Source organism: Tympanuchus pallidicinctus, unplaced genomic scaffold (assembly GCF_026119805.1).
Source record: "Tympanuchus pallidicinctus isolate F22 unplaced genomic scaffold, pur_lepc_1.0 scaffold15, whole genome shotgun sequence".
NCBI lineage: Eukaryota > Metazoa > Chordata > Aves > Galliformes > Phasianidae > Tympanuchus > Tympanuchus pallidicinctus.
The window spans coordinates 12,580,352-12,594,002 of NW_026294669.1; the positions used below are offsets into that span (position 1 = coordinate 12,580,352).

Below are 13,651 nucleotides of genomic sequence, written 5' to 3' on the forward strand. Positions count from 1 at the left end.
ATAATTATTATGATGCTTCCTTGTAGGCAAAAAGTAATAAGGTAGATTAAAAAGAGGAAGAAATGGAATGCTCACAGACATGAAGGAGTTATGTAGGAGAAAGCAATAATGTACTTGTTTGAAAAATATAAGGTTGTGGCCAGAGTAGTCTTGACATTTTTGACAGGGCAAATGCCAAAGTCGTGACAGGTAGACTGGTTGGTAATATGCTGTGAAAAGCAAGGATAAATAGTTTGCCTTTGACACAACAGAAGGAAAGTATACAGTGGTAGGACAGAACAATAAGTTGATAGAAGACACAACTGGGACAATGTTTGCATGACCACGGCAGATAAATGGGACAAGATTGTGTCTGCCATGACTCAAAATGGGTATAGCTGAAATTCAAGATGTGTGGATGAAGAGCAGAAGCACACATTTCAAAATAAATATAAAGAACTAGGTGACCTGCACATATAATCCTTCCAGATATAGTCTTTCCAGCAGCGATTCATGTGCTTCAAACCTCAGGCATCCTCCTGCTCATTCAAAATCCCTTCTGATTCTGATAAATCTATCAGAAACAGTTACAGAAGGTATGGCAATCTACCTTATCCAGATAAGGGGCCACCAACAAAAGGGTGTAGGGTCATGTACCTTTAAGTAGATATTCCACAGCAGACAGGTTTCACCTTGAAGTCTCATTTAGTCCTGCTTCTCCTCTTCTCTTGTCTGAACTTAACTGTCTATACAAATAACAAATCCTTTAGTGTTTTTTGGATTTCTGTGACATATAGGAGGAGAGTGAAGGCAGGTTGTTTGCTTGTGCAGCTTGTTGCCCGATGCATAAGCCCATTTCTCTTAGCAACCACTAATTCTCCTTCACACATTTCCACGTGGAATATTTACTAACACCTTCCAAGTCTTCCCGTCACCCCAGTGGAGGAAGAGGATTTGAACTTACCTTTCATCCTTCCAGCTTCCAATGGAATTCATGTCTCCTTGCCAGCTTGTCACAGCACAGGTTAGCAATGATGTGGATATGCAGTACAGTGGGAAATAAGGAACTTGTGCCGACTATCCCCAGATACTCATTTCACTGCCTAGTTTAGGGAGATAAGTCAGGGAATAAACCCGTGTGACATGCTCATCTATGAGTTTCACTGTGCTTTGATTTCTCTTCCTCTGTTGGGAATAACATCCAATCTGCAGGTATACTGGAAGGTGCATAATCCATATGTTATAAAGAAATGATACGATTTATTTCTCTTGAAACTACTGTTTGCTTTCTGCTTCTTGAGCTGATCCAGACTTAAGACAGTGCTTTGAGCATGCAGTCTTTGTATCAAGCCTGTAAAATGCCTGGTTTTGATTTCTGGTTAATCTTTTAAGTGTGCTTCACCCAGCTTGTATTTACATAGGTTAGGAGTTTAGGTGGGTCAAAAGCTTAATTAAATATGCTTTCCCAGTTGTTCTGTGTGGTGTGTAGCCTACTGATCTGTCAGCTGCTGCACTTCATTGCTACATGTGTGAAACATGGCAGAGTATATGGTAATGTAATCTTTGTTTTCTGTTTTTCTATTTTAGATAGAAACACTGATTCTAGTGAACAGTGTAGGAAAAAGATCTGGGCAGGGTTCAGTTCATTTAGTTTTCACTCTCAGGTGAACATCTTTGTGACATCTAATCTAAGTTAGTGATCTCACCTCTGCAACAGAGTGAGCTATTTTGTGAAGTTAATTGCATTGTATGACAGGGTGTCCATGGCAGGAACCTCCACTGCAATGTGCCAGTTTGTCTATTGGCTCCAGTTGCAGGCTGTCCTACCTTAGGCAAACAGTAGGCACTGGATCAGAGTTATAGGTGTATATATACAGAGAGAAAAGAACAGAGAGAGGAATTGTAGGTGTATAGATAATGTTTTAATTGAAAGGTCACAGTTTAAAACCTGAACAGTCATCTCTTTCATGCTGTTAAATCTGCTTGTAATTACCATGTGACAGAGAAAGCAATAGACCACTCTAAAATAGCCCTGAGATACAGACTGTTATCATTTTATTGCAAGGTAATGATTGGTAATTTCCTCTTTCGGTGACTTATGTTACTCCTTTACAAAGCCTCATCTTCCCCTTCTGTATTTCTGTTATTTTTATGTATGACAGTTTTCAAGATGACCTTTAGTCTTTTTTTATTCCAAAGAATACTGAACATTGATATAAAGGATGATGAGAAATATAGAATAATGGTTTTATTCTTCATGTTCTGGGGATGACAACATGTCCCAAAGCTTTGCAAGGTGATAATTAACAAAATATAATTTAATTCTGGATGTTTGCTTTGGTGTGTGATCTATCTTGCACATACAGGCATGTGTCTTACTGGCCTAGGTAATTGCTGGAGGAAAGATCCATCTAATAATGGAAATGTCATAAAGTCACTGAACATGACAAACTTAACATGACTTCAGGCTTTGAAAATGTATTTTTTAATACTAATATACTTACTGAATATGTAATTTTCATCTGAAGAACTTAATATAACTTCAGCCAGATCCTTAGAAGCCCTGGAATTGCATCTTAAAGAGCCAGCCATGGATTTCATAATTCTCCTGTGTTTCAAAGCAGGGAGATGTTTACGCAGTTCATTGGCTTGGCAGTCAAAGTTCAGAGAGCTTCAATCTGCCAGATGTCTAATGGTGAATCTGGTCATGTAATTTGTATGTCCTGAGGAGCCAATTCTCCTGTTTGTCCTGTTGGATATTCTGATATATTTTTCCATGTGTATTTAAAAACATTTCTATTCTTTAACTTAAAAAAAAAAAAAAAAAAAAAAAAAAAAAAAAAAAAAAAAAAAAGTTTAATATTTAATATTCATATCAAAGGCTTTGGTGCAGTACTTGATATTCCTGCATATTTTTATTCACATCATGGTTCTGACATATGAATTTTCATTGTTTATTTTGTAATAAGATACTGTCTTATTATTGTTCTCCCCTCAGTTTGTGTGAGTTGTACGTCTGTGTTTCTCAGTAGTGTTTGTTTAAAAAAAACAAAATTTTCTCTTGCCTGACTTTTTCTTGTATATAATGTAGAAACTTTGGGCTGTGACTGCAGATTAGAATATGTGGGAGACTGAGTCAGTACCATTTGAAGGCCGCCTTTGTCAGGCACAGCTATGACCCTATGAATGCCAGTACTTTAAGAGTAAGACTGAAATGCTATGCTTAGTGTCCTGCAAGTTGTCAATTTTTACCTGCCCTCCAGCATTACTCTTAACAACGTAGATCTCCCTGACTGCACACTCAGCACAGCAAGGCATGCAGGTCACCCTGCATCAGCTACAGGCTGTGGAGGGCAAGGGTCTTACACAGCTGCCTTCAAGCCTCAGTAGGGAAGCAACAGAGGATGGGCTTACCTGGCCTTTCCCTATCCAAGGCCAGGGACAGCCAGCATTTGAATTGTAGGAAATGGTGTAATCCCATATTGAATGGAAGGTTCCCTTCCCAACATCCATTTAGGTGACATTGTGGTAGAAGTCTTTTTAAAGCTATCTTTATTTATCAGGTGAGTAAATACACATTTTTAAAAGGTAAAATAAGCCATCTGTCATCTGTGTACATCAGAGTGGGGACTGTATTATTAGTCTGTCAATAGCGGGGCTGTCGAAATCCAGTTTTGGAGAGTATAAATTTCATTTTCTGGCATTTAACAAGGCAATTGAGTATAGGGGTAACAATAACAACCATTCCCAGAATTCATAGCTTGTGTAAATCCCTCTGCTGTAGAAAAGAGAAGAAATCTACGATTGCACACCGCTTAGTTGATATTTAGAAAAATCTGTGACTGAATGCTCATTATTCTGAGCATGCAAGAGCAAATTTGTCAGGCTGGAGGTGTATAAGTAGAGGGTGAAATAGCCATCTCCAATCTGTCTCCCAGGAGTTCTGAGAATTTTGTTGTGAACGCTCAATTCAGTTTGTGGTGAGTATTTGTGCTTATCAGCTTATCCAAGATCAGGTTATGGATGGTTGCATATGCAAAGAGGATCCCCAGATCTTTCTGGACTTTCTGGTCTTATCAGAATATTTTTTTTTTTTGCACCTGAGGCTGCATTGTAATAATGGTTATTATTCTAAGAGTTATTTTTACTTTTTGCATTGAAGGTTCAAAGTACTATGAAGTAAATAAATGAGTCTCAAATGATCCACCAGCATGTATTCTGCCTACAGTATTCCATGATTGTGCAATTGTTAGGTGTGGTAAAAGCAACATACATCTCTGCAGTATTCTATCTGGGGCCTGAATGATGTTAGCTTATGCCAATGACATCAAGAAATAATGTTCTTTAGGCATATTTAACTTATTATAGCACCATAAAATGTAATCTCCCTTTGAGTAATTGAAAATTATCAGCTGCTTTTATTAGATTATGAGAATTCTATCTAGAAATAGCAATATCACTTCCCATTTTGGTAGTCATAACTAGTGCAACCCAAAGATAAAAAAGAATTGGTTGTGATTTGCATTTTACAGTTTGGGTTTTATCTTTATTGGTAACATACATGTGGGTGAAGGAGAGAGAATAATCTTGCCCAGTCTCCCAAGGTAAAACTGAAGTCCAAGTGTAGCTTCAACCTTTGTAATGGGTCCAGCGCCCAGGGAGTGGGTCTATTGGGTGAATAATAGGTTAATTCTTTCACTGAAGAGACTTCAAACATGTTGCTCCCTAAGGGTCATTTGCCAAAGATCAATTAGTTGCACCAGAAACAGACTTATCTCTTGCCAGGATAGAGTCAGGAATGGAAAATGAGGTGAAAGTGGTCTGGAAGAGAGGTTTTGTAAATTAGGAACACAGAGCAGAGGAAACAGTGTTGTTAAGTACTAAGGAATTATATTAAAGATTTACATGCAAGGAGTTCAGTAATGAAACAGCAAATGTGTGCTTAGTGAAGACTAACTTGACGGCAGATAAACTGTTAAGGGCAAAAAGAGATTGGGATCCAGTGTCAATACAGTAACAGGTTGTCAGAACAGAACTGGATAGAAACATCTTTTATTGGAAACGATTGAGAAGCTTGACCTTGCAAATATTTGTGCTCAGATAGCACAAGTGTCTCCTGTTAGTGCAGCACAGTGGGAATACAATCTCTTCTAGTTTAAGGACAATAATTAGAACAGCTGGATTAACAGGTTTCAAATAATTTAGAGTGAACGCTGACAAAAATGCTTGCACTTAAAACCATTCAAGCTCTCACGGCATATTGAATTAAGTCTGGAGTTTCAACTGCAGAGCTGAGCTAAGAAGGATATGACTTTTCGGGGGGCAGTGAGTTCATGAGTGTACTGACCATAAAGGCACTTGATGCAGGAGTTAGAAAATGAGTTCTGTAGATAATTTTACTCAAAAGTTTGAAGTTGATTGTTAAATAGGCATTCAAATCCTTTTTGGCTTTGAAATCTTGAATCATGAATCTATGTCTTGGACATTGATTAATCAAACATGTTTAGAGTTTTGCTAGCAGCCTTCCATAGGGAGGCTACATATGTAGTGTATGTAGTGTATGTAGAGTCTTGGAGAAAAAATTAAGGGATGCATACATCTCAGTATCAGGCCGTATTTTTTATTTTTGATCTCATGAATCTTCATATCTCTGGAGAAACCATCTAGAGTTGAGTGTTGTTGCTCTGGCTGAAAAAAAATATGTTTTTTCTTTATAAATGCTGAACAAAATTTCATATATCATTTCTTAAACACTCGGGAAGATGAAAAGTGAGAATGAAAGGAAAAGATAGCTATTATGATTGGTGAACATCAAAATTAATACTTGGATGAAATGAGGAGTTGTTGGACTGAAAAGCCAGCGTCATTTGAGATACTTAAGACTGCAATCTATCTCTGAAAATATGGATGTGGAGGTGGATCATTTTGAACTCTGTCAATACTGTGTGTATCTGCACAGGATCAGCACAGCTTGTACTGGCAAGTAGACAAGAGCACATATAGCACTAGGGAAGCAGCTCTTGATATGAAGGATGAGGCTCTCAGGCTGCATTAGTTTAAGTAGCCAGATCTGTGAGGATTTTAGATTTCTCTGTAAAATACAGCAGTAGCCCTTAAAAATTTCCATAGAGTACTGTCCTATGTGAGCTGCAAAAATGTGACTAAGTAAAACACATTTCTAATCTCCAAATTCTTGTAGTAAATTCGGTTCTAACATTAAATATTCCTACCTTCCATGTCTGACTGTATTATTCAAACCATACATGCAGAGGGACAGCACAAGTTATTGTGTGTTGCTGACAGCTCTTTCCAGTGGCCACTAGAATAATGCAACTCCTTGAAGCAGACAATTTCACATCCAGTGCCTGCAGAAACTCTGTGGTAGGGATTGCAGTGCTGTTGCTCCATGGCCACACACCTTGCTTCTAAAAGTGCCTGAAGATATGCAGCAGGGGCTGAAAATCACAAATTACAATTTTCTGTGGTTGGGACTCAGTGTAGCAAATATCTTTGGGAAGTTGTCTTTTTGTCTTCAGTGGTTGATACCACTGGAAAAAAAAAAAAAAAAAAAGTGTGGGACAGTTAGAAAAAGAACACTGATCTTGTTTCCTTGAGACAAATGGCATCTTATTGGTTTCATTTTTGAAAAAGGATTTCAAGAAGTGTACAATTAAACATTTTAATGAGTAAATGAGTTCTCAATGAGCATTCATTTTTTTTAGTCCCATTTTGGTAAACATTTTGAAGTTTGTAAACAAACTTGAAAGCGTGAACGTGAACACTGTTAAAAATGCTTCAGAAAAAAAGGAATAGCTTTTAATTTAAAATTTAAAATAATGCTTGAAAATTGTTGCCAAATTCTACTCAGAATGAACTGAGATGAAATGCTCTCCTTTATTAAAAAAGGTGTAATTACTGTACATGTTGTTTGACATTAAAATGTACGCATTCTTTCAATACTTCCATAATTACAATTGTTGCTTGCTTTTTAAAAGTTAGGCCCTGTAATGTGCATAAATGAGTGGTGACTCTTTAATGACAACTACAGTAATGATTTCCTGTTCCCAAGATTACAAACATCTTCATCACATCAAAGAACTTTGGCACAAAGTGAAACATAAATCTGAAGACAATTCTCTAAACTAAGGCTCTGGGATCTTAATAGTCACAGTTGACTGTCTGGTTTTCACTTTTGTGTGACATTTCTGATTGCAAGACGTGGCAAATGACTACGAAGAGATCTTGTATTTCATTGAACCATAAGATGGCTTCATGTTGTTGTCAATGGAGTAATAAGGCTTTTTCAGCAAATGGAGTTCTGTAACTTTATTCTCAAGCAACCAACACAGCCTGCAAAAATGATGAGGAGAACATGGAATGGATGGTGCACATGAAATGTCTGAGAGGGGATCTGCCAATGACTGAAAATATCATTCAAATATCATTTTCTCCTATTTAGCATAAAATAGGAAGGGGGAAAAAAGACCTAAAAGCAATGGCCCATCTGGTTTAGAAGTGTAGTACCAATTGCCTAAGATACAAAACTTGATATGTGCAGCCACAGAATGATCTGTACAATAAAAGAACTATTCTTTAACTCATGATAATTAGAATATGTTTTATGTGCCAGAACTTGAGGTTTTTAGCTTTTTCAAACTTCTACTGCTGTTCCCTAATATCTGCTGTTAGAATACTCATTTAACCAAAGCAAAAACATAGCAGAATAATTTTCTTCTGACAAACATAACAAGCTTCACAGAAGCTTGCACATCCTTCCTGACTTATGCCCCTTGAGCACCTCTAGTCTGAATTCTTGTTCTATTCAGCCTTTTCTCCCTACTCTCCCTAAAAAAGAAGATGCAGTGACAAAGAGGCTATCTAAAGTAAATAGATCATCTCTGTTTGTGTCTGTCCACATTATTAATGGTTGAATCTTCACATCTTTCCTTACTAATTAAAAAAAAAAAAAAAAAAGAAAACATGTAGGCTCCAGGCAACATGACAGTCAAAAACCAGGAAAGCACAAAGGAATAAAAAGTTTATGATGAAGAATGACAGTTTACTGACAGCATATTCTTTTTATGTATCTGCTCCTTGCACTATCCTTTATCTTCAAAAATACTCACCAAACAATTCAGGGGAGGCAGTTGGCATGGTTCCTAATGAAACAAGATAAAGTATTCTGTAATGATGATGACAGCAAATTCACTAAATGTACTGCAGCTTGTGAACTCTGCAAATTGATCAAACCAAGATTCCTCGATTGCTTACTTAATTGACTGTTACACTTTCTCTCCTGACCCTCTGTAGCCCAGTTGCTTTTCTCAGCACTTTGGCAACTTATGGACTCCCTGTTTCCTCCTCTAGTTATGAATACTGGAAGAAATGAAGGCCCAGCTGGATGTGGCCCTCGGCAGCCTGGTCTGGTGGTTAGTGACCCTGCAAATAGCAGGGGGTTGAAACTAGATGATCATTGTGGTCCTTTTCAATCCAGGCCATTCTATGATTCCTTGCATCGGCCTAATGACCTTCAAGAAGGAGCTGTCTTAATTAACTTCTTGATAGAATGGATATTAATTGAAGAACTATTTCAGCCAGTGGTACAACTCATTGTTTTGGAGAGACTGTTACTTCATAGCGATGTGATCCCTTAGAATTGTGGTTCTGTTTTGTTGGCAGAAGCAAAGAAATTTCCAAATTTTGTTAAAATCTTAGTGATGATTTTCTATTGTAGAGATTTCTTCATACTGAGAAAAATGAGTCAGTAGTCAAACTAGTCTGCTTCAAGTTGGCCATTCAAGTCTTTCTGAAACTTGCTTCATTGGGGAAACTTCCTCTAGGGAAACTGGGGGAAAGAGGGATGCCAGTTTTTGTGCATGCACAACATTGGGAATGAGGAATTATTCTTGCCTTGTGCAGAGCAATTGCTGCCTTCTACAGGAGAGGCTTAGATGGCATTCAAAAAGCGGTGAAGATATGCTCTGCCTATGCTCAGTCTGCAAATCTTCTGATCCTTCCAGATGAAAGATACTGGGAATTTTGCAGTAGTATTTACGACCTCAACTCAGCAAACATTATGTATATCAATTTTAAGTGTAGTGCTCTGATGCCTGAAGAATTGAAGGGGCTTGCGAAAAAATTTACAAGTGTCTTACAAATGGCCTATTCATAAGTTCCTCTGGGTATGTTTCAGTCTGTGTAACTCATGTATTTGCTGTACGATGATGTGTGAATGTGCAAATAGTGGTTAAAATGTGCTCATAAAATTAAGGGGTAAAGAAAAAGATAGTTTTGACCTTGTAACAACCAAAAATGATGTCCAAATATATTGCTGTGTGTTTTGCTAATGGTAGCTCTCAGAAGCTTACCAAGAGAGCATTTGCTTACATTTCTGTTACTGTCAACCAAGTAAATGTCCCAAAGAAAGAAGAAGGAAGGTTCTGATCCATGTGTTAAGTCAGTCTGATTTTTATTTGTTAACAGCTGAAAAATTGTAAGCTTGTCTTTACTAATGATGTGGGTTCTCATAGGCAATATCCTCTAGAAGAAAAATATTGATAAGCAGAAAGGAAGAGCTGGTTGTGTAAAAATAGGACTAAAGCATAAAGATGTCTCCCTGGATGGAGGACATACCTGAGCTCAAGCTTTTTTGCTAGACGAAATAGCTTATTTTCATTTGGAGTAGTAGAAGTGACAGGAAAGCTGAGAAATAAAATTGTCTTTTATCTTGACAAGACTTAAGTACTTGTCCAAGTAATAGATAATGTATATGCATGTGTTTGTATATGTGCATCTGAAATATCATGTGGATGTGTGTGTATATCACTCCGCTATTGAATGGGAACACCTTTGAACATTCTTATTTCCTTAGGTTTTCACATACTTTAGAATAAGAACAACATTCATACTTATTAAAGCAGTGCCTACTCAAGTTCATGAAGGCAGTTACCTTCATGCCTGAATTTGAGCACAAACTCAGGACCAAATGCAGTAAATTTTCGCATGCTAGGCAGCAGTGAATCAAAAGGTTTTATTCCAGCAGAGTTTCAAGAAATGCTGTTATCTATAAAAGGTTTTCCCTCTGTTTATGTGAAACACTTTCTGTATCTCTTTTTAAGCCATCTATGAACAATCATGTGAGGCTTACCGGCACCAAGGGAAGACGTCAGATTTCTTCTACATTGACTCTGATGGAAGTGGACCACTTGGACCGCTTCGGGTTTTTTGCAATATAACAGGTAACATGTTTAACATGTAATGTTAAAGACTTAACTCTGCACTTGGTGCTTTATGCGGGCTCTAATGTTATTGTCATGTCTGTCATTGTGCTTATGAAGAAGATGCCAGAACCATTATTCCTTCAGTAGTGGAAAAAACAGAGAACTGGTAGTAACTGAGGTTTGGTTTTGGAGTGTTTCCTTAAATAGGATCCAAGCAAAATTGATTTCTAAAACTTAAGCTTAAAGGGTTCACTTCCTCCTGTTATTACTAAATGATATTAACAATGGTATTTGCACCTTGTAAAGGGCACAGCATAGTATCATAACTTTCAGTGAGATGTCTGTGGTTTTTACTAAAGATCTGGAGACTTAGAATTCAACCTTTCTTCAGTAACTGAGTAGGTCTTTTGCTTTAGTAAAACACTACATGTGGAATTCAAATCAAATCCTGCAGAAATAAATCCATTACATGGAATCTGGACCATTCACTTTCCAGACTAGCATACAGCTTCCACTAAAAGCAGAGGGTCTACTTGTGCCAGAGTCTTGAAATAGAACTGTGCCTTTGTAAATGGGGCGATAAAGAGAAGCACAACAATAAATAGATTTTGTTTAAATAAAAGGAAGTTGTTATTTCTCATCGTAGCCTGAGATCATTGTCGAGACATGGCAGAAAAAGAGCTGCCTGTGGTCTCTCCAGATATTTAGCTGGCACTACATGTATCAGAACAGGAGGTTCACAGACACACAAAGCGGATCTTTGTTCACAATTAGAGAATGAAAGTCCTTGCCTTATAAACTGGTGATGATTTTAAGATCCTTGTACTGAGCTGGCTGTTGATTTTTCCAGTCTAGCCCTAACAGGAATTCTTTCCCTCACGTGAGTGTGCTGCTTTTGGTGTTTAACAGTGTCACGAAGTTAACTAGATCAATCTATGCCCATGACAGGAGGGCAGTAGGCCCCTGCCACCCCCCCTAGCCCCACAAAATTTGGGAAGGAAGGAAAGAAAAACAGCGGCAACGATCTATGGAGGAAAACTTATTTTACTAACTATGATATTGGAATGTAAGATAATACAGTGTAATACAATCCAATTGAAATTGAGACTAATAAATCAAATAAGATAGGAGAGAGAGCCTGAGACCGAGTCAAACCTGAAAAGCTTGGAACGGCTTGGAGGAAAGCACTCTCCAGCACCCACTGCAAGGCAGCAAGAGAGTGCCCCATCCAGAAGGGCCAGATCCCATGACTTCTGTGATATATAGGGTTAGGTACCTGGAGTTGGAGCATTAACACTTCAATTCCCAGCGCACTACCTGATGCGGAATATTGAAGACCAAGAAATATAAAACCGTGACAAAGAGAATGCCTTCGTCTTTGTGTATAGATGAGGAGGAATGATGCTGTCAGGAGTAGGGTCACCGAAGTAAGAGAGCAAGTGCAGAGCAAGTGCCTGGAAGGGTGACCTATTCATTAAGACACCTCAAACTTATAGGTCTGTAGTTTTAAAATAAATGAAATCAAATGAAAATCCCTATCTGGCAAAGTCTCCCTACCAGTAACTGGTGCCTGCTTTGTATGTAGGGCTGTCTTGCGAAATATCATAGAGCCTTGTTTCTGCAATACAGTGGAAATTTCCTGCACTTCTTCCTATATGACTTTCTGTGTTTCCTGTGGCCAGGCGAGAGTGAAAGAATACCTTATTATCTAAATTGCTAATTCTGCATGAGTATAGTTTGCTAAATATATCAATCCAGAAAACAAAGCACTCAGAATATTCATTTTTCCTTAATCTCCTTGTACTTAGAGTGTCTCAAATCAAATTTTTATTTTGATTTAATTGAGCAATCATTATGTTCATTAAATGCACGCTAGTTAATTATTAAATATGTTTTTCATTCAAGTGTAACATATATTTAACAAGATTTGTTGTCTTTGCTGTCATTGGATTTCGTAAGCATTGGAACTGTTTCACCTTTGTCTGAATATCCTTCCTTGATCTCTAGTGTGGGAAATGTGCTCATTTTTATTATTTATCAGATAAATATCTGTGATCAAAACATTGTCAGTACTTTTTATGTCTGCTTAAAATGCAGAATTTTTTACAAACTCCTTGCAGAAAGCACCTGTTTTCTTCAAATAAATTTTATTTGGCAGAAATCCAGAGGGCCTGATTTTCTCTCTGTAGTGAACTTGCTGACATTCTTATTTTATTTTGGTTACAAGAAAATTGAAGGTGGGGAAAACTGACAGAACCTGCTAGCCTGGAAAATTTTATTCTACGTATTTCTACTTTTCCCCTAGATATCTCATTTAAAATAGGGGAAGGTCATTTGTCTTTGATACCTCTGTTATTCCTAGTGCATAAAAGAGGACCAAGACACAGAAGAAGAATTACTATTTTTTTAATTATCTAGACAGCTTGTGGTACAATTGGATTATGTTTTTGTATCATCAAAATATATGAGGGCTTCTCCAAAAGTAATGTCTTCTATTTTATTATGTTGGCCCACAATGTCAGAGGCAGGTATTAGTGGTATAGCAATGTGGTTTCCATCAATATTCTATTACATGTTGTTGCTGTGCAACAGATGGCAGCACAGGGCAGTCTGACGTGCAAGTGCATATAAAGCAAACGGATGGAATGGAATTCCTCCAAAAATGGCGAGGGTTGATATTCATTGATGTTTGGTGAATGTTTATGGAGACCAAGCAGTGGGTATGAGCATGGTGAGGTGATGGGTGGTGAATTTCAGCAGTGGTGACAGTGAGTTACCTCCACTGTTGCAGGTTTTTATGAGTGTGGCATACAGGATCTTGTTGTTGTTGTTGAAAATGCATAGCTAATGCTGGTGACTCTGTTGCAAAACAGAGTTTTGTAGCTGAGAATCTGTGCTATCAAATGGTGTTATTATGCTCTTTGTAGCTGTTGTCATTTTCATGGAAATAAATAGGAGTCATTACTTTTGGTGTAACCTATGTAGTTTGGGCACCTTAATCACAAAAACTTTATTTTCCTGGGAACTTCTGCAGATAAGAATTAAATGTGTACAGTAATAGACTAAGTACAGGACAGTGGAAAAAATAACTTTTATCTTTACCCTCAAAGACATAGATTCAGAATTTTGTTATTACTTTCAGATTATATTCCTGTATAGTTTTCTGAAAGTATAGATATTCAAGGAAAGTGAATAAACTCATTTCGATCTTGTTATATTAAGGAAGAAATAAAGGAGAGGACCACATTACCATTCAGTGACATACTGCAGATACTATGCATGGAAAAATACAGATAGTCAGAAATGTGGATGGCTATCGTGTATGGAAAAAGTAAATAGACTGAAGAGATGATGAAGGGAACTGCCACAGGAAAGCATGGAAGATATAAGTGTGAGGAAGAAAGAAAAAAATAAATTGATTCCTTCTCATAATATGGGAGCTAAGGAACTAT

At 37.5% G+C, this 13,651-nt stretch overlaps 1 protein-coding gene across 2 annotated transcripts in view; it reads left to right on the forward strand.

The window, feature by feature from the left end:
- CNTNAP5 (contactin associated protein family member 5) overlaps nucleotides 1-13,651 on the forward strand; it is a 263,012-nt gene that overhangs the window by 159,815 nt on the left and 89,546 nt on the right. For both annotated transcript variants that reach the window (XM_052675060.1, XM_052675061.1), the window contains one exon: nucleotides 10,098-10,217. In XM_052675060.1, the coding sequence (XP_052531020.1) occupies nucleotides 10,098-10,217 (120 nt within the window). The remainder of the gene's footprint in view (nucleotides 1-10,097; nucleotides 10,218-13,651) is intronic.